General features: G+C 40.5%; 1 protein-coding gene across 1 annotated transcript; it reads right to left on the reverse strand.

Moving 5' to 3' along the window:
* Positions 1-17,638: 17,638 nt before the first annotated feature.
* On the reverse strand, positions 17,639-20,708 carry LOC147636760 (protein ALTERED PHOSPHATE STARVATION RESPONSE 1-like). The gene is made up of 4 exons (XM_086800289.1): positions 19,552-20,708; positions 19,273-19,457; positions 18,934-19,157; positions 17,639-18,862 (listed from the first exon to the last, which is right to left on the reverse strand). Exons 1-4 carry the CDS (start codon positions 20,393-20,395, stop codon positions 17,965-17,967), a joined length of 2,151 nt encoding a protein of 716 aa, XP_086656415.1. The 5' UTR covers positions 20,396-20,708; the 3' UTR covers positions 17,639-17,964.
* Between the last annotated feature and the right edge of the window lie 7,019 nt (positions 20,709-27,727).

Here is a 27,727-nt window from a genome sequence, read left to right on the forward strand (position 1 = left end):
CATAAGCTTGGGCTACCTTAAAGCAAGGTGCCAATGGGGATTTGGATCTGAGAAGAGAGGAAGGAAGAGAGACTAGCAATGTCTCTAGGAGGAGCGGAGGCTGTTCCGTGGTGTGAGGAAGGTTGCCTTAGGTTGTTCCTAAGCTCTTATGTGTATATGGTATCTGGATGGGGATTTCTGTGTTCGTTCTTTTAAGATGGTCATCCCCCAGGTTTCTAAGATATTTAGCTACTCGGTTCCCTTGGTGAGGGGTAGCTGTCTTCGCAGTGGGTGCTGTTACTTGTGTTGGCCAATGTGGGGGTGATAGGTTTGGGAGCTCTCTAGTATATACCTGAGATTCTTTAGTGGGTCTCATGTTGGAGACCAAAGGGCATGGCTCAAGGTAAGCAGTAGGAGGCTCATCTTCTATTTGAACTTGTGTTGGCCAATGTGGGGGTGACAGGTTTGGGAGCTCTCTAGTATATACCTGAGATTCTTTAGTGGGTCTCATGTTGGAGACCAAAGGGCATGTCTCAAGGTAAGCAGTAGGAGGCTCATCTTCTATCTGAGCTTGGTAGTCCCAGATCAATTCTTGGGCTGCCAAGAGTTTCCTTTTCCTTTATGGGGTTAGGGTATTTGGCAAGCTTTTTAGGGATCTGCTTAGTGTCAATCGGTTCCCTGGCTCGGGTGGCTGAGCGTAGCAGATCTTCCTCTTCTAGGTGAAGAGGTTGATGCATGTGTTGTCATGCCATCTTCCAAACCACTCTTGATAACTACCCAGCTGTCTCCCGTGCTGATTTTTATGGTTTTCTTTCTCAAGCTCTAATTTCTCGTGCTTGTTTAGGGACATTCTTTGAAGATAATACCTTTGCTTGTCCTTGGTCTCGTAAGGTTGATTCCTTTGCTACAACATGAGCTACAACCCTCTGCCTATTTTGCAATCTGGATATAGCGTTGAGAGGGACCATGTGGATGAAGCTGTCTCTTACATGCAATAGGTTAATGTTGGCACATGGATTAGCTTCACAAGCCTTCCTTGTTGTCCTTGGTATCAGCAGGGACAATCCTTATACATATGGTCTATCCCACACCCAATTCATAAAGGAGTTAATACGGAAGCTCCTATAGAGGTACTTGCCATCTCTTTCTTGATTGGATACGGTGAGGTCCTATGCAATGATAGCATTGCATGGGTGGTTATTTCACCATTGCATTCATATCCTGGCCGCGTGGCATTAGGGCAGCTAAGTATGTTGGGTACATTTGGTCACCCTCTATCACGTAGTGGCTTAGGATTTGAGAGGGTGGACTAGTTTGCTCAAAAGGTTCGTAGTAGGTAGGACCTTCGAGAACTTCCCCCTCGTCCCCATCTTCAAAGATTTCTTTTAGGGTTAGCTGACCAACATGTGTGACTCGCGGCAATGGGGGTCGAGGTGGGAGAACTAGGGGTGGTAAGGGCATTTTGGGTACCCTAAGAATTCCACTTTGGGCCACTTCTTGGCCTGGTTGAGGTGCATTGTGAAGAGAAGGTGCTGGCAAGGCCAACACAGTTGCCTTGGGTTTGCAGACAGGGCTTGAGGTAGAGCATGGGCTTGAACAGGGCTTGAGGTAGAGCATGGGCTTGCAGACAGGGCTTGAGGTAGAGCATGGGCTTGAACAACCCTTTGTTGATAGCAATTCGTGACTTCGTTGATTACCATGTCTTTGGCAATATGTGTAATAGAGGGTGGGACAGGGTCGCAAATGTGGACACTCCATGCTAGTACATGGTTAGCTTAAGAGATCAGCACCATACTAGCTCTCTCTTCGGATAGAGATGGGGTTAGCCCAACCTGATCCCGACCTTGGCCAGTTCTCCAATGTTGGATCATTTGTTGCATTAATGCAACGACCAACTGCTCAACTTGCTATCCACCAGATGTGGACTCTTTGCTCTTTCCATCAGATTTTGTGCTGGTGGTCTTGAATGAGGCTTCTAATATACCCTCATGAAGTTCTCGAGAACGTGTTTTCTTGAAGTTGTCCTCAAAGTTGAGAACTTGTCTCTAGAACTACAGCGGGAGTGGAGATATCTAACTGTGTTGATATAGTCTCAGATAGTTTCACCATCCTTTTGTCTAAAATTGTGCATCTACTCCACTAGACTCCATATCATTCCTTGACAAGAATATTTGACCTTGAAGGCCTCTTTCAAGGCTTTAAAGGTGGCTTCATCCTCAGCTAAACCATTGGCCAGCTTTACTGTCTAGGGTGAGGCCAAAGGCACTCACCTTAAGTTAATCTTCCACGTGGCCAAAGGCTTCACAAATTTGGTTGAACATCTCCAAGTGTGGGATGGGGTCTCCAGTCCCATCAAATTTAGTGATTAGCTTTGAGATGTTTACAGGTTTATTCCGCTCTATTCTAGGTTTTAGTGCGGGTTGATCTGGTGGGCTAATCTTAACATTTATGGTGGTAGGCCTGCCATGGCTAGAGTGGGTGTTGGTTGGGGAATGATTGGAGGAGGCACGGAGATACGCAGATAATAGATCATTGGAGGCCCTTGTCTTATGGGTGGGTTAGGTTGTGCCCCTTGTTCCCCCATGTGATACCCTCAGTATGCTCCCTATGGTGGGTACTGTTGATATACAGGTGGATTGGACTGATGAGATGGGGCCGGGTAGGCCCTTTCTCTCTTGTACGATGTTTTTGGTCCTTGGGAAGATGGATCGGGCCCTAGGTTTTGTATGGGTCTCTAGGACCTGAATGAATTAGCCACCCTTGAAATAGGCATGGCTCTCTAGACTGGGAGGTTGAGTCTAGGTCTAATGGCTCTCACTTTTCCCCATTTCCACTCTAGGATCTGGAGCGTGGGCTCACTTTCTTATTGATGTTCCATGCCTCTCGCCCTAGGTTGTGGCTCTTCTGACTGTGTGTTACCCAGGATAAAGTTGCGGAGCCTTGAAGAAAAGCTTCTCTGTGAATGTGTGGGAGAGGTAAGGTCTTGCTCTTGGATAGGTGGTCTGTCCATACATTGATCTCTGGGTTCTCCTATCTCAAGGTTACGAGTTTCTCGTCTCGTGGTGGGATGGTATTCGCTCTCACTGGTGATGTCAAAGATGAGCACCATTTGGCTCCATGCAGATGGGTCTGACCCTATGAGTGAGGGAGCTTTAGGAGAGTTTACGTCATCAAAGAGAGGGCTGTTTCACACCAATTTACCAGAACATAAGTGCATGAATGTGTGGAACTATGTGCAGAACCCCCTTGTAACATTTCTTTTTTTTGGAATGGTACGGGCGTACGCTTTGCAATGGTACAGGCATACGCTTCAGAAGGAAACGGTTGTGCGCTTCTCAGGGAGCAGATGGCATGGGTCGTACACTTCCTAGAAGACACGGACGTGGCTTTAGGAAGAAGGAACGGGTGTGCACTTTTGGATGGAGAAGGTACGAATGTGGAAAGTTTGCCACATCATGCGTATGCTTTAGAAGAGACAAATGGTACGGGCATGGCACAAATATCATGGACGTAAGCTTGCTGGAGCTAGGGTAAAAGATAATGACATGGGCATGGCAAAACTGACACAGGCGTGGCAAGTGAAAGAAGCATGTTGGAAAACGAACGTACACTTCTATGAAGGAATGGTCATGGCATAAATGGAATGGTCATGGCACAAATGGAATGGTCATGGCATTTCTAGAATTAGAGATTTTTCAAAGAATTTAAGGCTACAGGTTTGACTGCCACCTACAATATTCTCTAACTGTGTAGTTGTATCCCTTGGTTAAATGCAATTTATGCCTACTTAAATGCAATTTATGCCTACTTAATGCAAATATTCTCTTTTTAATGCTAACTACCAAATTAATTGCATAAGATTTTCCAAGATTTTTCCAAAAGGAATGGTATGGGCATGGAACATTTGCCACGGCCTTGTCTTGTGAATGGAATAGGCGTTCGCTTCTTAGAGGAGCATCCAGAATGGGATTTTTGCCTTGTTTCCTTCTCCAATTTTTGTAAATTCAAGTATTTTTCCAATGTTTTTTTTGGATTTTTATTTTGATAGGGAGCTAGAGCTAGTCTCTCTAGTTACCTATTGATGCCTAGAGTGCTTAAAGAAACCTAATAAATTGAGATTAATTTGATAATTAAGCTATGGTGCAAACTTAATGAAAGATGAACAAAAATTCAAAATTTGTATGAATGTCAAGGGCAAAGATTAAACACTTACTTGTGTCTCTCACACTTGGTGAAGACCTCAATACTCTAATGCTCCGGTTGACCTCCATAGCTCCATGGAACACCATAAAAAAAACAAACAACAAACTCAAACACAAACAAACAACTGGTGGATTTGCACTTCAACCGGACCAAATGAGGACTCTAGCAAATGAAATAAGTGGAGAACCCTAAGCTAAGTGCTATCCCCAGAAGCAGCGCCAAAGATGTTAATGTTAACATATAACCTTGCACACAAGAGAGGGAGATAAGAAGAGAAACAAACATGTAAGGGTTGAGTCGGAGATGTGCACTTAGCCAACCCTAATGAGGGTTGACTCCCCTTTGTGAGGCCGCTAGGGGCTCACACCACCACCACCACTTGTGTCACCCAAGTGGAGATTCAAGAATTAGGTGAAGAGAAAGAAGGAGGGAGCTATGGAAAGCTCAACCTTTACTCCATGCCACATGCATGCAAGAGGGACATTGGTAGAGAGACAAGAGAGGGGAGAGGAGAGGAGAAGCTAAATCATCACCATCCCTACAAGCATACACGACCACAATCAAACATGCAAGTATCAACAACACAAGCATGTATCCACAAGCTCAAGAGAGTGAGAGAGAGAGAGAGGCAAAAATCAAATGAGACTAATAGGATTACCCCCTTTCATATTCCATAAAATCTCTTATATACAAGAGCTCTCATTTTACAATGGTCGGCTGCCCGTTTAAAATTGGGGCCCAAAACTAGCTTCCTAGCTCTATGTACATCTCTTTCCTATGACCGGCATTACACATTCCATAAGCTCGATCATCCCATATCTCTTTTATCATTAAGCGCTTTGCGTGGCTACAAAAAGAATGTTATAAGAAGCGTAGCCATGCTTGAAAAATAATTTTAACTGGAGTGGTTAACAAGTGTGAACCTCTCACACGCTTGCATTCCCACTTAGAGTGTGAACCTCTCACACTTGCAGCCCCACTTATTTGTACTTCATCCTCTTTGATTTCCCAAACGACTATACACCACACTTTCACAAAACATGGCCCTTAGAAAATTCACGACATTAGTCACACACTTCAAACTCCATCCATTTGGTTTCAGCCATTCATATGGTAAGCTCTTTCTTAATGATAGCTCCAACTCCATCATGCTCTCCTTTCCCATGGCATGAAGCTAGAAAGCTTCATAACATTTCTATGCCAGTTAGGCTAAAGTGTGTAGCAATGAAGTAGAAAGGACATTTGGCTTTGGACTCGGGTACACATCCATCGAACCACACCCAATGATGTTTTAGTGCAAGACTTTGATGTTTAAGCCACTGGGTCATGTAAGAGAAAGAAATTTTGCACAAAGAGGGTGTCATGTGTCTTGTCATCTAAAATATAGAAATGGAGAGTTTTCCTAACATCACCTGAATTAGTGTGCACATATGTTATGTGCACTAAGATGGTAACTTGATTATAGTACCAGTGTATGGATTGTATTTCATTCTGCTCTTTAAAGGAATAATTCTTAGCCACAACATCATCTAGAAACTTCTTAATGCAATATTTGTATTGTTGAGCCTGCCACGTGTAAGTGAAGTTATGCTGAATGAAACTCTTGATCTGCTATGTAAACAAGGATAAACAATCCTTGCACCACAAGATCCTTTCTCTTTTTCTTTCCAAACCATCTTCATCAAGTTTACTTGTCTCTATATCTTGAAAGACCTTCACAAGGAGAAAGTTATTATATATTTTCTCATTTAGGACATAGCACCATTCTTCTTATGCCACATTTACCACACACCCCCATTATACATTTATAACTATGGAACATTGAGTCTACCATCTTTGGGCATAGTAAGGATTCCCAAATAGTTATGACATTGTTGTAACCAAATTGCACAACTTGACACATAAAATTTCTTATGCCCTGAACACAAGAAGAGCAAGCACACATGCATGTTGTCCCATGAAGCTCGAATTGATTCTACTGCATGTAATTGAATGATTCCTTAAAAACATCATTTACATGTGTGAAATACAACAGGAAGTGTATCAATCCTTCAACTTGTACATGAAAAAGGGATTGAGGCCCTCGAAGCATCTTTGAGAAATCTTAAGCGACAGGCGACGACGGGCAAATAACGGGCCTTGGCTCTTTTAAAGAACTCCACCTATTAATGCACATGTTTTTAAGTCATAAAGTACTTTTATACCACTTAATAGTACTTCTCCATCACTTAATAGTACTTCCAAACCACTTAACAATACTTCTAGACCCTAGTAGTACTTTAGGACCACTTAACAATACTTCTAGACCCTAGTAGTACTTTAGGACCACTTAGGAGAACTTCATGAGACCACTAAATAGTATTTTAGGACCACTTTAAAGTAGTTCAAGACTAAGAAAAAGTACTTTAGGACCACCCAAAAATAATTTAGAGCTCTTAATATTACTTTGTGACCTTTGCAAAGTACTTTAGAATTACACAAGTAATTTAGGACCACCTGATAGGGTTACCTTGAAAAACATACAAGTTCTCTAGAGCTATTAAAAGTACTTTAGGATGGTCTAAAATTACTTTAGAGCTTTTAAAAGTAGTTCAAAACCTTTGCAAAGTACTCTAGGATCATGTATAAGTTCTATAGGACCACTTAATAGTACTTTATGATCACTTTAAAGTCCTTATAAGTTATTTTTTATATTGAAAAACACTTTAGGGCCACTTAAAATAATTTAGAGCTATTAAAAATACTTCATAGACTTTGCAAACTACTTTAGGATCTTGTATACGTACTTATTCATCGTCATAAAGTAATTTATACTGGCCGCCCGTAAAGTATTTTTAATAGCTCTTAAGCACTTTTAGGTGGTCTTATAGAACTTTCAATGGCACAAAAGAACTTGTAAGTATTTAAAGTGATACTGAGTACTTCCAAGGAGTACTAACAAGTTCTTTTGTGCTTGCAAGTACTCAATATCAATTTAAAATTTTTACAAGTACTTTTGTGCTTAGAAGTACTCAATATCACTTTAAAATACTTACATGTACATTTGTGCCATTGAAAGTTCTATAGGACCACCTAAAAGCACTTTAGAGCTATTAAAAGTACTTTAGGGCCAATGTACCAAGTTTAAGAGGAGGAGAGGAAAAGGATAGCTTATGAGAGAAAGAGAGAATGGAGAGCATGATAACGAGCAACATGTACTGTTGGCGACAATCCAAGCCTTGCCCCTCCTCTTCCTCTCCCTCCACCTTCTTCTCCACCACTATCCATTAGCTTAGATAAGCCACATGGACCACCCCTTCCTCCTCCAAAAGAACCTCCCCTTCTCTTCCACAAGAACCCACTGCCCCTCCTTTGGGCGCCCATAGTGTGGAGAGAAAAGAACTATAAAAGTCAGGAGCACATTGTCGTCCATGCAATCTTCCAATCCTATTTCAAAGACCTTATGCCTTTATTAGAACCATGTGTACTTGATGCTTTGATCGATCATCCTAACATGGCCAAGTGCAGTCAAAAAGAGAGGAAATTTGGATCGATAGTGCTATAAAGTATTCGTCGTTCTTATACAGTTATCAAGAAGAGGAACCATGTGGATGCTTTGGTTGCTCGATGAGCTATTGTGGCAGCCATAAGTAGCTCCCAAATAAAGAGTAAGGTGAGTGCCACATCTTGCATCCTTTTCATAGCACCACATACACTTAGAGTTGGCTCTAGTAGATAGCAAAGTTTAGATGCCAATAAGATTGGTGATTTATGGGCAACAAGTAGTGGTCGTGTACCTAGGCATGATCTCCTACTAAACGAAACCACTAGAGCCTTGATAGAAAGGTCTTGGGAGGAGAATTGTTGTGCCTCACCAGTTTTTAAGAAAGCTTTACACAAGAGAGTCACATCATTGAGCGCAGTGCTTGCTTTCTTGAAATGACCCAAACCAAGCCGTGTTCTTAGTTTGGGGCATTATTTCTAGACCTTAAAGTTGTACATAGGTCATTTGAGGGGTGTAAGCCTTGGCATAGGTCATTTGAGGGGTGTAAGCCTTGGCATGTCGTGAGGTACTTACACATGCAACACGTGTTTGTCATTATGATGTGTTCCATTCTCTTAGTGGACATGTAGAGAGTTGCCTCACAGTCCTCTCATGATTTCATCCACTCCTTTTTGTGTGCATTCACGGACACTATATGATGTCTTGTGTGGAGAGCACAGTTGCACATCATGTGGTTCACTTGCATGGCTACAGATGATAGATCTTGATACAAGTGACCAAGAGATAGTGACATGGCATCGCTATGAGTATGTGACACATCAGCTCCAAAGTGGTGGGTAGTCTAGGAAGTTACAGCTTGTGGACAAACATACACCATGTTGTAACTTCATAGGGAGAAAATCTACCCTTACATATGGCACATTCATTGTGCCAAGTGACAGGATCATCAATTTTGAGCATGCCTGGTAGAGTTCCCTATTGGTGTGGTTGTCTCTGTGGTCAATTTTATAGAGAACTACACATTCACACCTTTTCCATAGATACAATCCGAATATTATTTCTCAGAGCAGGCAATGGTTGTATTTCAAGTTATTTGTTTCATATTTGAGATATATTATATAATTGATTTTTATGACCTAATCACCTCTCTCCCTAACCTCGTCAATTTTATAGAGAACTACACATTCACACCTTTTCCAGAGATACAATCCGAATATTACTTCTCAGAGCAGGCAATGGTTGTATTTCAAGTTATTTGTTTCATATTTGAGATATATTATATAATTGATTTTTATGACCTAATCACCTCTCCCCCTAACCTCGTCAGGTTACTATTACAATGGTCTACATTAGCTATCGACGTGCAGATTTGGGACATAGGACTTGGGTTTATAGATAACCTATATGTAAATAGTGTTAGGAGTAAGTGATTATATAAGTCACTTTTGGGACAACTTTTGGATCTTTTGACATCTTATTGACATTACCAATTTGGTCATCTTCTTGCCTAGAGCAAGCTTCCATGGTGAGCTCTCCCTTTTGAGAAGCTATGTGTATACTCCATTATGAGTATAAACCATGGTACTCCATTATGAGTATAAACCATGGTACTCCATTTGAATGCATGTACGCCCTCTCTTGCAGTGGTATTAGAGCTCTTTTTTTTTATAATGCGAGATTTTTATTTGTACCAAGTAGTGTCCTTACGGATCAGAGCTGGAAGTAAGACTCGATCACGAGACCTTACCCCAAACACACACGTTTCACCAATTGCTCTACCCCAAACACACACGTTTCACCAATTGCTCTACCGCACTGCTGGTGTATTAGAGCTCTTATCTTTGATCTTCATGTACGCCCTCTGTTGCAGTGGTATTAGAGCTCTTATCTTTGATCTTCAGGAGATTTGGAGTTCTTGAATTACTTAGGGTTTCTTAATTTTGTTTAGAGAATTCCTTGAACGCCACTGGCATATTTCTGCATAGGAGGCGGCATCTTCTATCTTTCTCAATGTGCTCTCACAGAGCTCAGCTTCTATCTTTCTCAATGTGCTCTCAGAGCTCTTCAGCAGCAAAGCCATCATCAACAAGATCATTTCTTCATAGAGATCGTTATCAGGATGTCCTCGCTGGTCAGCTAGGTTTTCTTGCAGAGCTCATCTTCTTCATAGAGCGTTTTCCCTCATACAGCTCTCAAAGGGTTAAAAAATTCTACTTGAAGCTTCACAGATTTCTATTACTCAGCCAGTGATGTGAATCACTACATCTCTGTGTACCTGTGGTGCCATATCTGACTTGAATCAGCCTTCTTTAGAGAGCTTCAACTTCTATTCCAGCAAGTGTTCCCGACTGCAAGGATCAGAAAGCTCCGAGAGTAGGTTTTGTTGCCAGAGATCAAAATTCTTGACTCTCAGTAAGACAGACTGCAGCACTGTACACGCAGGCGACACGGTCTAATTAACAGTATATGCATAAAGGTCCTCTTGTAATGAGCATTGCCATGAAGGATTTTATGCAACTGCAAAATGTGTGTGACACTATAGACTCACTCTATGAGATATTAGATATACTTGTGATGCTATGGATGTGATGCTTATGCATACTCATGATCGTTATTATACACATGAAGATCTTGTCTAGAGAGATATTGATGTAGTGGACCATGCCTTAGATCATTTAGGGGATGGATGATATATATGGTGAGGGCAGCGGTTTGCTTATGATTGTGTATGATTCTATGTATAAGGCATGTTTATTTGGCCTTTGGGGATGCCATCATGACCCTATGGCTTATCGAGCAGAGGCTTTCACTTTTGGATGCATCACATGTTATTTGGGATGCATGGTTCTTAATCAGGAGTAGGCCACATTCACATTTATGGTCACTTGGTGACCAAGGATGGGTGTATAAGATTTCCCTTAGATCCTAGCACTCTTGTGGGCGACTTGGCCACTTTACTAATCATTACGGATGCTATTATGATTCTCATGATTGTGAGACATTGACATATGGATCATTGATTCGAGTTGGTCCATGAAGTTTTCCATTTGATCCAGGAGGCTACGAGGTCCTTATAATGTTAGTGTTATTTATGCATCGACACTTGTGGTTTCCCATTTGATCCTAGTAGTGATTTGGTTTATTATATGGAACCTAAATCGTTGGGTCCATATGTTGTGGGCTACTCTGGGATGGAGGAAGCACTAAGTGTAGAGGGTGTGGATACCCACAAGAATCAGATACCTTAGCTTGTGATAACTATGTCCATATATAGTGTTGTAGGTGGTGTGGTATAAACGTGTATATAATGTGATCGGTTACGCTGTATGGACCCTTGACCATATCCTAACTATCAATGGTCATAATAATAACCCCATGGGCATCTAATCCAGGGTTCCCACCAAAGACATGTGCACCAATGACTTCTGCTCATAATGGGGAACTTTACAAATGTGCACCAAACATAGATATGAGATACATATTGAGAGGCAGGCATTGAGTGTATACTAATACCCCCCTCAATGTTTGCCCAAAGACAAATTATATTCTTGGCCCAACCCCAAGTCAATGAAGATCCCAAGTAAGTTGATCCTTTCCAAAAGCCTTGGTGAAGATGTCGACACCATGCAGTTCTAGTCCGTAGAATAGTAGCTCCACTATATCATCCTCAATGAACTCTCGCACATAATGATACTGAATCTCAATGTACTTTGTTCGAGCATGAAATACAGGGTTCTTGGCAATAGTCATATAACTCTAGTTGTCGTATTGCAAGGCTGTAGCCCCACTAATCTAAACTCCCATGTCCAATAAAATCCTCCTTAGTTACACTACTTCACAAGAAGCAAAATAAGCTACCTTGTACTCAGCTTCTATAGAAGAAAGTGCCACTGTAGGCTGCTTCTTGTTGGTCTAAGAGAAAGCACCGAATTCTTTTTTGTTTATAATTGAAATGGAATCTCTATGCCTAAGTTATTGCAAGTTTTTTATATAGTAATCATATTCCATGGCTTCCATAAATGCCTTCTATAAATGGAATCTCTATGCCTAAGCTATTGCAAGTTTTTTATATAGTAATCATATTCCATGCCTAAGCTATTGCAAGTTTTTTATATAGTAATCATATTCCATGGCTTCCATAAATGCCTTCTATAAATTTTTTGATCTTCCATGGCTTCTATAGAGGCCTTCCGTATGCGTTTTGGCTAGCATTTTTTATATTTATTTAAAATATTTGATAATATTAAAGTTATATTATAATTTTATGATGTTTATTTTTGGAGATATTAAACTTATATTTAATAATATTTAAACTTATATTTAATAATATTAAACTTATATTTAATAATATTAAACTTATATTTAATAATATTAAACTTATGCTTATATTATAATTTTGTGATGTTTGTTTTTGGAGATCTGGTATTCAAACCATACATGACTAATTTTCTTTTTTATGTTTTTAATATATTTGGAGACCACTAATTGTTATAATCTTTGCATCTTTGTTGTCACTTTTAATCTATTTGGGTATTCTCTATTATGAGTGTACAAACAAGATTCAGCTATATGTTTTTAATATATTTGGAGACCACTAATTGTTATAATCTTTGCATCTTTGTTGTCACTTTTAATCTATTTGGGTATTCTCTATTATGAGTGTACAAACAAGATTCAGCTAATTAATATCTTCAACTCTAGATTGTGTATGTGTGTGCATGTGTGTGTGTGCGCGCGCGCGCACGCGCACGTGCGTGTGCGCATTTGTGTATGCATGGATGCATCTCTGTGTGTGTGTGTGTGTGTACACATGCATGTGTGTGTATGTATACAAATGCATGTATGTGAGTGTGTGTGCATGCGCGCATGCATGTGCACACGTGTGCATGTGTGTAAGCATGTGCACATACATGCGTGTGTTCATGCATGTGTGTGTGTGTGTGTGTGTGTGTGTGTGAGAGAGAGAGAGAGAGAGAGAGAGAGAGAGAGAGAGAGAAAGTAGATTTACAAGGGGAGAGACATAATCATGTGAGACCATGCTTCCCATAGTAAACATGATGGTGTATTTGAAACACAATTGTACATGTACTTTCAAAAAGTGTAGATTCTCCTTAAGAAAAATGATCACCTTATTGATGGGCCTTTATTTCATAAAGAAGTGTCAAATTTTCTTAAAATCCTAGAGTTTTTCCTATAAAACATTCATGGTAAAATACTATGCCTATATAACTTGGTGCTCTTCTAAACCCAAGTGATAGAAGTTTTCCTTTTCATCAGCAAAAGTGATAATAATACTCTTTTAAATTATCTAAAAACCAAGTTAATTGTGGAAACAATAATCCAAGAAGTCAAGGCTTACGATAAGTCAACCATAAATTGTAGTAAATTTGGAAAAAAAACATTAGAAATATAAAAAATGTATACATCTATATGAATTTGGCCAAGAGAATTTTTTAATGAATGCATAAAATTGTACTTTCATTATATGAATAAAAGCTAGCAAGAATATCTATTTTCAACAAAAACTAATGCTAGCAAGCGTGTCTATTTAAAAAGAAACTTATGTATGGAGGTCAATGCATACAAGTGCTAGCTCTGATCACAACTCTTCCATTAAAAAGCTCACAAATTCAAGTCTCTGTACAATGCTCATAGCTAGATATTTACTCAAAAAGGTTCCAAATGACAAGGTTACAACTTTGATATTACTTTATTCGAACATTATAATCCTAAAAATATGTGCCATGTTGTGCTTTGTGCATTGACCACAAAAGTCTACAAAGCTATGTTTTTAAAAGCATTGAAGCCAACCATCTTGAAAATCACCACTAAAATGTCAGAAGATGTGCACAAACATCATAATGATTATGGATATATACTATGTTTCTAGGGAGTAGCTTCAAGAAAACATCAGTGTCATAATGATTAAGGAGTAACTTCAAGAAACCATTGGAAATTGCAATTAAAGGTCAAACCCATCCTCTTGTTTTGAATTTGACCTAACAATGACGTGTGTATCCCAATTGTGAGTTTATACTCTAGAGCTTGTTTCCAAACATTACAATGACTTCATACAAACACCATTGGCCATCCTTCATGATTTTGGATCGAGGGGCTCTCAAGGGTGCTCATCAATGAGAAAATGGAACCAGAAATGCTCATGAGCTATGAAACCATTATAAGGGAATTACACAATCGATTATCTTTGTGAGTAGATACTTGAAAACGTGTTTCTAGAGATTTATGATGATTTCATGTAATCCACATCACCGTCCATGCTTTGTCACTTTGGGTCAATGTGTTGAGGCAATGGGACCACACAAGCTCATGAGTTATGAAACCACCCTAAGGGGACTTACACAATCATTTCTTGTAATGTGGTGTGGTGTGTTATATGCCTGCCTATTTTTTTTTGTGTGTGTCTCTTTTTTTGTGTGGTTTGTTGTATGTGTGTCTCTTTGTGTGTGTGTGTGGGGGGGATGGGGAGTGGAGGGGTGGAAAAGTTGGGATCTCCATGTAAGATAAGATCAAGGGAATTTCCCGGGATATCCAATACTAAGTATGGAAATTGCAAATTAAGAATCACACGCTACTCTTGAATCTATCTTATGTTTTGAGGTTGACCAACAATGACATGCTTCTCTCTCTCTTGTGATTATAATGATTAGGATGTCTTAAGGAGAACATTTACCATCCTCCATGATTATGGATCCAGCGGACCAAACAAGATCATGAGTTATTCAACCACCTAAGGGATCTACACAAACATCCCTCACAATGTGATGTGATACGTTTTTCTTGTGTGTGCACCCACATGCTTGTGTGCATGAGTGCATGTGTGTGTGTGTGTGTGTGTGTGTGTGTGTGTGGGAGGAGGGGGCAATGAGGGTTACATCTTAACAAGCTCTTAAGATATTTAACTTGGCATTCTTTTCTATGTAAAGCCCCTATGAGACATGGTATGCTTGAGGTGAGCTCCCAAATCAATGAAACACTAATGAATTCTCAAGAACCAACATAGGGTATTTGTACTAGTTTGGTAACACAAGAAAAAAAAGTCTAAGGACACTTTTATGTCATGTTAACAAAATAATTTTGTACAATTGATTTGTTAAAGGTGAGAACCCATATTGCTACCATTTCTTTTGTATTAATACCATTAAGCCACATACACATCCATGCATGATGGCACATGTGTCCAAATGCACACAAGCATGTACACATCCATGTTGGTGTATGCACCCATGCACAACTTTGTGTACTATAAAGCAATATAATATTGATCCTCAATTATTTCTTGGGTGAGCTCACAAGATTGCTCAATGGGTCAATGGGACTAGATAAGCTCATAAGTTGTGCAACCACTATAAGGGACACCCACTATGTGGTGTGGTGTTTTGTACATATGTTTAAAAGTGGGCTTTCTTTTGGGTGGCATGGAGGAGGTGCATGTATGACAAGAAAGGGAGTAGCTTGGGATCCTTTATTATGTTTCTAGGCAGTAGCTTCAAGGAAGCATCAAAACTTATAGTTAAGGGTCAATCCCACGTATGACAAGCAAGGTAGTTCATACTCTATCGTGGGATCCTTTATTATGTTTCTAGGTGGTAGCTTCAAGAATGCATCGAAATTTACAGTTAAGGGTCAAATGCTTACATCCATATTCATCTCCTTGAATTGACATTGAGCCAACCATCACATGCTTCTCCCTCGTGAGTAGATACTCACGAGAGCATGTTTCTAAAGAGATTAGGATAACTTCACTCAAACTTCAATCACCCTTAATGATTCTAGGTGAACGAGCTCATAAGGCTACCCAATAAGGCAATGGGACCACACAAGCTCATGTGTTATATGCATCCACCCTAAGGGCTCCCTAAGGGACTCACACAATCATCCCCCACAATGTGGTGTGTTTTAGGTGTGTTGTATGTGTGTAAGAAAATAAGTAACGTGGAGTTTTCCCATTCTTGGGATCCTTTACAATGTTTCTAAAGACTATCTTCAAGAAGGTAGGAAATTGAAATTAAGAGTCACATGCCTACTCTTGAATCTATCTCTTGTTTTTGAGGTTGAGCCGATAAAGACTACAACTTGTTTCTAGAGATTAGGATAGCTTCAAGTGAACATCAACCATCCTTCATGATTTCGAATCAAGAGAAGCACACAAGCTCATGATTCCTGAAACTGTCCAAGGGACACCTCTTACAATGCAATGTGGTATATTGTGTGTTTTCTATTTGTATGTTTTGTACTTTTTTTGGGGGGGGGCGGAGGGGGGGGAAGGAAGTTGGTGTCCTTTTTTATGCAAAGCCACCTCTGTCTTGGTGTCCTTTGTTATATCTAAAGCCCCTTAGAGGCACGCCAAGTTCGAGGAAGTCTGCCCATCTTTCTTGGTGTCCTTTGTTATGTAAAGCCTGCTAGAGACATGCACGCATGCTCAAGGTGAACTCCTAAATCAATGAAACACTCGAACTCTCAAAAACCAATTGAAGTAGTTCTACTAGTTTGGTAACATGACAAAAAGTATTTTGAGGACACTTTTATATTCGAATAACAAAGAAATTTCGCATATTTGTTTTGTTTATGTGAGAACCCATATTGTTACCTTCAACTTCAACTTTCAAGGCACACACATGTACTGTACATGTATGCCCGAGGGCATGTCCTTGCACATGCACGTGTACTCATTCACAAATTCTTATATGATAAATCAATGTAAGATTGATCCTAAATTATTAATTGGCACACATGCACACATGTGACATGTGCACGTGTACTCAATTGACAAATTCTTATATGATAAAACTATGTAAGATTGATCCTAAATTATTAATTGGCACACATGCACACATGTGACATGTGCACTCATTCACAAATTTTTATATGATAAAACAATGTACGATTGATCCTAAATTATGAATTGACATCCAAGCTTTAAAAGCCTTTTAAACCCTATAATATGTACTTCAAGAAACCTCGTGCCTTTTTCTTGTGAAAAAAGGTCCAATGAATTTGGGACTATTGGATAGGATCAACACGTAGTACCCTTTGAGAAATGAAAACTTGGCTTTTGAGAAAGCGAAGGTAGAGAAAAGTAAATTATATGAGCACTCACAAGTGTATTGTACAAGGTTAAAGCCATGATTTTTTTTTGAAGGACTATAAACGTTGTTTTAATTATCAAGGTCTAAAAGCCAAGTTTTTGTTGACGGTAAGGACGATGCTTGTTATGATGACATCTTAAGATTCAAATGGAAAAGGTTTTTCCTACTTTGCTTTCGAATAATAACCTTCCACATTATGTGGAGCCCGTGCATGTAAACAAGTAGTGGATAAAAAATACATGCACTAGTGGATAAAAAATACATGCACAAGTAGTGGATAAAAAATATTGCTTTAAGGAAATATATTTTTCCCACCTTCCACATTATGTGGAGACCAAAACAAGTAATGGATAAAAAATATTGCTTTTAAGGAAATATTTTTCCCAACTACAAACCATGATTTTTCTAGGTTTTTACACTAGGGTCCATATTATTCGTATAACCGCCCCAATACATTACTTTTGAAGGAAACCAATAATATATTTTTTACAAAACATTACAATGAACACCACATTAGATAATTTGAAAAAAATCCCACTCCCATTTGAAAAATGGGAGCATGGTAAACTTGTCCAAAAGTTTGTCAAAACCCCCTCATGTGACATATTATCGGAAAGATCTTGAAGAGTAAAATCTAAATCTATGATCTCCGACAAATTTGGAGTTAGTATGTTTAAGATATGTCCAAAACTACATGGAGTAATTGACTCCCAAAATGTGAGATTTTTTCCAAATTACCTAATATTGACTTAATGGTCATATTTAGTATAACTATTCATTACAAGGGTAGTAATTTAGTATAACCATTCTATCAAGAAATAAATGATTGCAACTTTACAAAAAAAATTCCAACAACTTTACAAAAAAAATTCCAACCCTAAATTTGAGGAAAATATATATTGACATTTTACGATCAAATGTGATACAGTTGCCCTGGGCGGTTGCACAATGGCAAAGGAGCAAAAAGAGAGGAACCCCCCCCCCCCCCCCCGCCCCCCCCAAAAAAAAGAGTCTAAGTGGTTAGGGTTTATGCTGCCGATATAATACAATTGGCTTATACATCATCAGGGGCAATCAAAAATGCGGAAGGGGGGTTAAAAAGGGTAATAATACTTTTCATAGAAATAAAAACAAAAACTGGAATGTTTTTTTTTTAGGTTTTTTCAGGGAGCAAAAGCTATGAGGTAGAGATCAGTGTACTGTAGCCGGTTTGCTGGTTTGGTTGTAAAGGGTTTCGAAGGCCTGGCCGCACACAGCTGAGAAGCCGCTCATGGCCTCGAAAACGCCCGGCAGGCCCGTCTGCAAATTGTTCATGGTTAGTACACGCGTATCCTGCACGCACTTCACATGTTTCAGCCGCTCATCGCCCAACTTCTTCTTCAGCGCCTCCACGGCTGCCTTCCTCTCCGCCAGAGGATCCCACGCCGCAGGGGTTGAGTAGTCGTCCTCGTTCACACGCTCGAAGTCCGTGTCGTCTTCATCTACATCCTCCATTTCAATCTTCTTGCTGATTGCCACCACCACAGCTGGTGGCGTGCGTGCTGCCACCTCAACCTGCTTCCTCTCCGCGTTTTGCAGATTCACGATCATCTTCTCCAGCCTCTTGGTTAACCGCTCCACTTTCTTCTTTTGCTTCAGCTCCTCCGTCTGCTGCGTGACCAGCGCGTGAACCACCACTGCCAGGCTCTTGATCGCTTCGGAGGCGACTTTGTCAGGCAGCCTGTCCACAGCCTTTTGCCACTCTTCACACAGGCTGACCGTCCTGGACATGGGCGGATTGCGGGGCGGCGAGGACTCCTCGTTGGCCAAGAGCTGATCGTTCTCTTTATTGGCTTCGTCCATGTCGATCTCCATGAGGCTGAGGCACGACCAGCCGTTAAGGGCCGTCATGTAGTCGCGGTGACCCGCCACCAGCTTGCAGAAGCACTCGTACCAGTTGCTCAGCTCCTTCTCCAACTCCACTGTGGCGTGATGGTGATAATCTGTAGTGGCCTCATGAGTCGCCCAGGAGTCCAGGTCCTTCAACTGAAGCACAACCTGCTTCTGATACTCATGGCACTCATGCATCGTCCCCCACATGTACATCAATCTGGCGCATAGCTGATGCAAATTAATTACAGTGCATAAACAAAGTGAGATTAAATCCGGTTAGAAACTAACCCTTCCGCAAGCTCCACCAATAGAGGATAAAGCTCTTCGTCGCGCATCGCCTTGACGGCAGCAGTTGTCGAATCAACTCCTTGAAAGGACACCAGAATAAGAGAATGCAACCGCTTGATAGCAGCTCTCGTCTCGTCAACCACGCTCAGGTCCTCTCCTTTCGCCTCTTGATTCCTCATCAGAGTGTATTTCTTCTGATGCTCACTCCTCAATGCCTCCCCTGCCTGCAAACCAAACCAAATAACTTGAATTTCAGCCCTGGGAAGCAGTTTTCTCTTCATCTTTGAAGGCAACAATGTCACATGCATTACTGCGAAACGATGCAACAAAGAACAAAACCTTCACTTCGTTGAACAATTTCTTCTCCCATGCACAAAGCCTCTCCAGGGTGAGAGCATGGCTCCCCTTTAGTAACTCAGCTTCTTCAGTGAACACAGTGCTGACTTCACCGGTTGGGACAAGGGGATTCTTTGACCAGCTCCACGTCAACGTGCTGAATACGTTGCCAGGGTTGGCACTGGTGGCTACATTTCACTCTCACAAACCACTTCAATAAATCTGTCCAGGGAATAAAATTAAGAAACGTTTTATTATTCAATTAAAGCAGCTACAGCTCACTCTTTTTGGTGTCGGGAAGCTCGGTTACGTAGTGGCCCTTCCGTGCCTCCAGCAGCTTAGAAACGGCAGTTCCGGACGCCGACGCCTTGAGGAACCGATCCTCAACCTCCTTCACGATGTCTAAGATGTCCATCTGATCGCCGCCTATCGCCACCATTGCACCTGAGTCTCGATTGCTTCTCTCCCATTCGGCGAGGGCAGTACTGTGCCCTTCGAAATCATCTTCAAGCTGGGGCAAGCCAGCACCATCTCCGTAGCCGTAGTAGCCTTTCGTGTGGCTGCTCTTTTGGGAGGCTTTTCCTCTGGTGTTGCGTTGGTGATGGCTCTCGTGAAGGTGGAAAGGGGGGCTACAAGGGCGGAACGGGTTGAGGATGTTCCAGGTGGATTCCTGGGGAGGGGGAGAAGGAGGGGGAGGGGTATCACTTGCCTTGTCGTCCGATGAGGAGACAGGAGAGAAGTTGTTGCCCCCTTTGTGTTGGCTAAGGGAGGCCGGCGCTGTTTGTTCAGACGGGGAGCCAGAGATCCTCTGCACATGGGTGGTGGTATAGGTGTGGCGGCCGGGATTGGCTGAAGAAGGCAAGAAAGGGCGAGGAGGAGAGAGGGGGGTTGTTGCATTCTGCGAGCTGAGGGTGCTGCAGCGGGGGGTGTTTGCAGCCCCGTCCTTGGCCTCCCCTTCCGCAAACTGGCGGAGAGCAGAGCCCGTGTTCCTCAGAGCGTGCAAGTAAGCGCAGTGGGCGGTGGCAAATGCTTGGCGTTGTGAAAATGCCTGTTTCATGAAGCGCTTGCGAGCCCGGAAACGTCGAACCACGTCATCATCGCCAGGCCTGGAGTTTATACACCCCATAGCTTAATGGATGGAACGTTTGAGGGAGCAGGCAAGCTCTGTTACGTGCTGCAATCCCAGGTCTTGACGAAGAAAATACAGTGCACTGAAACGAAGGCGGCTGTGTTTACAACACGGTAGTGCGCTTTTAATATACTGGAGAGCTAGAGGAAGGCGCCGCCCTCGAGTTGAACGAAACGGGAAAGCAACCGTTCAATAGACCAACTGATCGTCTACGCAGACGACACTGCTACTCTCAACCTAGCGATTATTTTTATATTTATGAATAGGGTTGACAGGTAGGAGCACCCCGTGCATGCTTCGCCCGCGTTTCAAGATTTCACACGAACCCAACGGTCATCCCCATTTACCCCTGCATGCCGCTCCCCTGTACGTCCTTCAGCCGCCCGCGCCCTCCGCCCTTCTGTACACCAAGATAGCCTTGCTGTCCTAGACCTTCAAAATTCAAAAAATTTACTTTTGAATTTTGAACTTCATGGTTTCTACAAGGTTTTAGAAATAAAACTTATACAATTCATAAAAAAGTACACAAAAATTACCTGTCCAAATGAGAAACTTCATCTTGAGCACTGTTTCACCCAAGCCTCACGAGTCACCCCCTAGCCCTAGTGCCCACATTGATTAAAGTTATGTTGTATAACTATTATATACGTATTTAGTATATACTAGTTGCTTCACACGTATATAATTCAACTAGACATTTTCACGTCTAGTGATTAACGTTTGAACCTTAGCCAGCGTCGTAGTCGGGCAAGATGGACACCAACGCCCCAAGCGGGCACGACACAAGCTAGCACCGTGCGAGAGAAAGAAGAGATAGAGAGAGCTGTGCGAGAGACAGAAGGCGTGCAAGAGAAAAAAGAGAGAGAAATGCCAGCCAAGAGGCTAGCGAGACACCAGCGCGAGAGGCTAGCAAAACCGACCAAAAAAAACTCCCGAGAGAGAGAGAGAGACTGGCAAGAGAGAGAAGAAAAAAAAATCGCGAAAAAAGATCGCCATAATTCTCCAAAACGCTCGGCATCTCCATATTTTTTTAAAAATCCTTTGCCACTAAGGTCTTCCCATTAATTTCCTCTTTCTTAACTAATTAATTAATAGGAAAGAAGAATTTTGGTCCCATATTCACCACTGACAAATAATAAAGTAAAAATTAGTTATGTTATATCCTTAACATATTATTAACATTTCGCCTGCATATTTGGGATCAAGGCCCTATGTGCATGTTGCCCATGAAGCTCTAGGGAAGCTACATGATAGGCTAACTTGGAGCAAACAAATAGAAAGATAGGATAGACATCATATCCAACATCAAGCTCCCTATGGGGACGAGGTGTGTGCTAAGTTTAAGAACACCCACAATTGTGGAACCTTTTCTCTACTTCATGATCCAGGTACCCCACTCGTCTATGCATGTTGCCATGCAGCTCAGAGGGAAGCTACATGATATGTTAACCTAGAGCAAAGGGATAGAAAGATAGGGTAGACATGAAGTTGCACATGCAACCCTTTAACTATAACCGAAACAAACTTTAATATGCAAACTATAATGGGAGTCATCCATGAAGAGAAAAAACCTCATTCGCTTGTTCCTATGTGAATAAAGTTCTAGTGAGATCTAGATTGATGAAAAGAATATGCTTTTTCTCTAAGAAACCATTGCCAGCAAGCTTAAGAACAAAAAAGAAAGGAGAACAGTCGATGCCATCACCTCTGCACCCAAAAAAGTTTTCAAATCCACCAACATCAAGCTCCCTATGGATAAGGTGTGTGCTAAGTACACGAATGCCCACGATTGTGGGAGCTTTCTCTACTTCATGAGCTAGGTACCCATTTGCTAATGAATTCAAAATGTGGTTCAAAAGTACTTTCCAATGTAAGGTTATGTTACCAAAATCTCATTTCTTTGGCACAACGAGTTTTATCAAGTTCTTGTTACATTATGCTTAAAAAAGAGCTTTTGTGCAATTGTCTCCCAACCTTCCAAGGGGGAATGGTTGACAGCATCCCTAATTGGCCTGATTTGACCCAAAGGAGATCTTGTGGCATCAATGCCATGTTTGGGTATACTTGCCATATTTCCTTTGGTTAGGAGAGCTTGTATCCTTTGGGATCAAAGAAATGACATGCAACAAGATTTGGAACTCTCGACTCTTAAAGGTTTGGGATCCATATTACCATCAAGTTTGGTCCTTTCCCTAATTCTTGCTACAAGTGCACGAAATCTGGTCAATATGCCAAGGACTTCCCTCACAAGAAGACACGAGGAGAACCAAGCCCCATGAGCTAAGCAAATATTTGAACATCAACAATGAAGATCCTTGCACCACTATAATGTAGAGAAACACATTGGTTGGGTGGGCCAACCTACCACATGCATGCAATGTGAACACACTAAGGTCTATATAAGTGAACTTAGGCAAGTTTATGTAACTAATCTTGATATTTATAATACAAAGAATGAGCTCCAAGCTCTGGGCTATGGTAGTACTCCCATAGAATACATATGGTACTCCACTGGAGTGCATTATTTTCCTCTCTCTACTCCCTCTCTACCCTTTCTCTTGCATTGGTGTCAAGGCTTGTCTTTGATTTAATTTTGATTTGAGTTGGAGATATTTTCATACATTTTTTGCACCTTCTTGCAAAAATTTCAAGAAAATGTATGGTTTCTTAATTTTCTTGAGCTTTTTGAGTTTTGATGGTTTCTTGATTTTCTTGAGGTTTTTTTAGTTTTGATGGTTTTCTTGATTTTCTTGAGTTTTTTGAGTTTTGATGGGTTTCCCAACCAGTAAAACATTTTTCTCATGTGATGGTGGTGGGGGAGATAGATTTGTAGTAAAATTTTACTTTGTTTAACCATTTTTGGAAGGTTTTTATGTAAAAAATGGGCCAAATTTTGAGCTGTGGAGGAACAAATTTGGGTGGAAATCTATGCATCTCACGTTTTTTTCTCTTCCCTCTTCTTGCTTGAAGCTTTCCATGGTTGTGGGACATCATAAACACTTCCTATGCTTACCAAAACTTAGGGCTATTCTTCCCAAGCTCTTAAGTATTACATCAAGGTTTTAAGATTTGGTCAACAATATGGGGGGAGTTTCACTAATGCAAACACTCATGGCAAGGTTTTTCATTGATTGGATTTCATCCGTGCACTTTCTTGATCAATGTTAATGCCTTGGCTTGCTATGTTTTGGAAGCATTTGTATGAGCTTCTGCCATCATGCAAAGATCATATTGCTACATAAGATTTCCCATAAGGTTCGGGGAAAGAAAGGTAGGATACATGCAATCTTGAATGGATATTGAAGCCCATTGTTGAATTTCATTGGAAGGGACACACAAGCAAGCACCATTAGAATACTATCAAGCTTTAAACTAGGGGAGGAACAATCTTTACCATTAATCTCTTCATCAACAGTAACCTCTTACATTAAGTTTGGGGAACATAATGATAAGCATAAGTACTTACAACTATTGTAAGTGAATCATAAGAAAGGTAGGATACATGCAATCTTGAATGGATATTGAAGCCCATTGTTGAATTTCATTGGAAGGGACACACAAGCAAGCACCATTAGAATACTATCAAGCTTTAAACTAGGGGAGGAACAATCTTTACCATTAATCTCTTCATCAACAGTAACCTCTTACATCAAGTTTGGGGAACATAATGATAAGCATAAGTACTTACAACTATTGTAAGTGAATCAATAACTCTATCCTCTCCTCTCAAGGGCCATTAAACCATGGGAGTAACAAGCTTTACCATTAATCTCTTCATCAACCTCTTAAATAAAAATTGGGGAAACATAATAATAAGCATGAGTACGTACAACTATTGCAAAAGTGAATCAATAACTCTATCCACTCCTCTCAAGGGCCATCAAACCATCAAAGAAACAAGCTTTACCATTAATCTCCTCATCAACCTCTTCGTCAACATTAAACTCTTATATCAAGATTGGGAAAACATGATGATAAACATGAGTACATACAACCGTTGTAAGTGAATCAATAACTTTATCCTCTCATTGGCAATCTACTTTCATTCCACGTCCATTCTAGAATATAGATTGTTGAGAGGGATCCCTTGGCATAGAGGCCAAGGGTAGAGTGTGTTTTGAATTGTCCTTTGCAAATTGCTGCTATGAGTGGTTTGGTAATGCAATTTAGGAGAAGGATTAGGTACATGGTGTGAAGAAATGGCCTCCACTCTTGCCATTGGAGTTCAAGCTTTGGTAAGAGGGTGAGAAGGCTTAGTGGGGAGATCGGCAAGCAAAAGCTCTTCATCGATAATCTTCTCAAGTGATTCCATGGCAATGATTACCAATTAACACTTTATTGCAAAGAAAATGATTACAAAAGCTCTTCATCTCAACAATCTTCTCAAGTGATGCCATGGCAATGGTTACCGACGATTGACCTTACAAATGATTGTAAGGTCAGTGGGATGCTATGCAAATGGTTACCAATTGATCAAGAACTTATGTTTTTAGTTTCTTTTCATTATTATTCAAACACTTTAGATTTATGTTTCACTAAATTTGATTGTAGGGTCAAAACAAATATAGATCATATTCATGGTTTTCGTTTCAAAAGTTTCTTTGAAATGCTCACGATTGGCTATTAGGATAACATTGAGAAAAGATGTGTTAAAGCACATGTCAATGAGTATGGATGCTCCAATGTCATTTCTTTCCCCACAATAGAGTAACTAGGAAATTAAGGCATGTGACTGAGTCCAAAGCCTGGTGAATCCCTACTAGAAGCCTCAGTGCTTGATTAATCGTTTGATAAACCTATTTTTGTGCCAGATGATTGGATACTTGACTTGTTTTTTGGAACTCGATATACTTATTCTTGCTTTAAAAATCATATTTAAATATATAATTTCTTATTATTGCTTGTATATTAGTTCTTATATTCATTTTTTAAAACTACAGGTACAAGTGTGACATGTGCAGGTAAGAGAAAGAGAAATTGCATTATAGTTGAAAAGGATGAGATATAAGCAGTCTTTATTCCTATGCTTGTAAAGGGTTCTATGGAACTACCATATGAAGATCAAGAGATGGGATTGGTCTCCATTAGGCTAATGAGAAGTTCCAGTTAGCATCAAAAGAACCTATATGCCTCCCCTCTCTAATGAGCCTGGGGAATTAGCATCTCTAATAGACAATGAGAATCTAACTTTGATGCTCCCTGGTCCCCTTTTATTTCATACTATTTGTATTGGCTTTGATATTTGGGTTTAGGAATAGATTTAAGAATGATTGTAGGGTTTTTTATCATTGGTGTAGATGGGAGAGAGAAACCTTGAGTGGAGCCTTGTTGCATAAATGAGCCATGAGTGTTAAAACCCTAAGATCTCTCTAGATAATTGTTATGCATAAACATGCATAAATCAGGCATAAACTCAACCACCCAACCACCCCCGAGCCCAAGGGATGCACACATGAATAATAAATGAAATACATCATACCTCTACCCATCAAGAGGTATAACACCATCCAATAGCATGTAGCTAAAGTGTGAAATGGTTGATGAGTAGATATGGATCTCTACACAAGAGACCATAGCATAAGCCTCAAGCTTCCTAGCCTCCAAGCCCAAGCCCCCTTGAGTGTGCCCCATGCCCCTATTATATAGGAGGGCCCTCAAGTGACTCTTGACTTTCCATTTCTCATGTGTGACCCTTGGATCCCTGACCCTAACCTTAACCCTTAAGGTTAGTCTTAACCCATGCTCCACTAGAGCTTGTTCCCATGCTCACAAGCCTAATGTGGGTTAGCCTCCTAGTATATGCACACATAATGTGTATATAGCATAGCACACATAATGTACATATAACATACTTCCCCTCTCTCAAAACATTGCACTCTTGCAATGAAAAGAAGGAGAACTGCGTTGAACAATCTCAACCTACTCCCAAGTTGAATCCTCATTTCCCTATCTTTCCACCTAATTTTACCTCAAGGATAAGTCAACTACAAAGTTTCCTTTCCTTGAATTCATGTACCTTATCAGGTTCATGTGGAACATAGGATAAATCTTCAACTTCAACGAGTTCTTGAGGAGTAACTATGTTATCCTCACCTCCCAATTTTCCTTTCAATCTATCGATATGAAAGACTGGATGAACTCTAACAATTGGAGGTAGTTTTAGTTCATACGCAACCGTGCCAATCCGATGTATAACTCGAAATGGATCACAATATCTAGGAGATAAATTCGAGCATTTTCTCATTGACAAAGTTTGAGAATCTTTAGGAACATTAAAATAAACCAACGCTCCTGGTTCAAAAGACCAAAATGAGCGTCCCCTATCAGCATAAAACCGTGCCTATCATGAGCACTCCTGATAGAATCCCGAGCTTCGGTCAGAATTTCCTGCATATCTCACAAGAAATCCCTCGATGCATCAAGCTCGATGTCCTTAAGACCAACATCAATAGGTGCCCTGGGTTAATACCCATACATAAGTATGCACGGACTAAAAAATAGTAGCCGTAAATTTAAAACTGTTATAGGCAAATTCCATCATTGGAAGATATTTTTTCCAATATGATGATTTTCTAGAGACATATGCACGAAGCATACACACTATAATTTGATTCATACACTCTGTTTTCCCATCATATTACTGTGGATGATCAGAATAATTCACATTTAAAGTAACTTCCTCGTTGTAAACCATTCGGAATAAAGTAGGAAAGCATGGCATTATAACAGCAGAAACCAGGGATTCATCGGCGCCCCGACATACCCACATCTGCATATGGAATAATCGACGTCTCGAGTTACCCATATCAACATAGAGAGTCATCAACGCCTCGATGAGTCACATATATCTATCCGTAAACCTATCAGGTTGATTGTGTAAATCACCTAAAGTACGGAACTAGAGAAAGAAATGCCAACAAAGGAAGAATCCAAATTTCCTTATCCGAACACAACAAGATAAACTTGTTTGAACTCTAAAGAAAGAGATTTCAACAAGTGAAAATGCCGACGAGATTACTCTCATCAAAACATGCAGGCTATAGATAAAAGAAATTTATCTAGAGAATGCCCACAATATAACTTCTAGTGAATTTAGAAAATAAGATTGTCTTTGAATGTTGAGGTCAACATGCTAAGTGATGTAAGCAAAGCAACAATCTTGAGCCCAAATTATCCCATAAGATAATATATGTGAGGGATCACTAGTGTCCCATACCACCATGATACCACCCATACATACCTTAACAATTTGAAACTCCCTAGTATGCCGTCTAGGAAATATGAATAAAATCCTGTATAAAAGGAATAAGATGGCCTTATCCAGACTTT

This window comes from Cibotium barometz, chromosome 7, assembly GCF_041138505.1.
Source record: "Cibotium barometz isolate CiBa-2024 chromosome 7, ASM4113850v1, whole genome shotgun sequence".
NCBI lineage: Eukaryota > Viridiplantae > Streptophyta > Polypodiopsida > Cyatheales > Cibotiaceae > Cibotium > Cibotium barometz.

What these genes read in the sequence shown, in the direction of transcription:
- LOC147636760 (XM_086800289.1), bottom strand. Translation starts at nt 20,395, where the DNA reads ATGGGGTGTATAAACTCCAGGCCTGGCGATGATGACGTGGTTCGACGT. An exon ending in GCTTCCCGACACCAAAAAGA is followed by an intron (nt 19,458 to 19,551) that starts GTGAGCTGTAGC and finishes AGTGAAATGTAG; the next exon opens with CCACCAGTGCCAACCCTGGC. An exon ending in TTGGTGGAGCTTGCGGAAGG is followed by an intron (nt 18,863 to 18,933) that starts GTTAGTTTCTAA and finishes GCTATGCGCCAG; the next exon opens with ATTGATGTACATGTGGGGGA.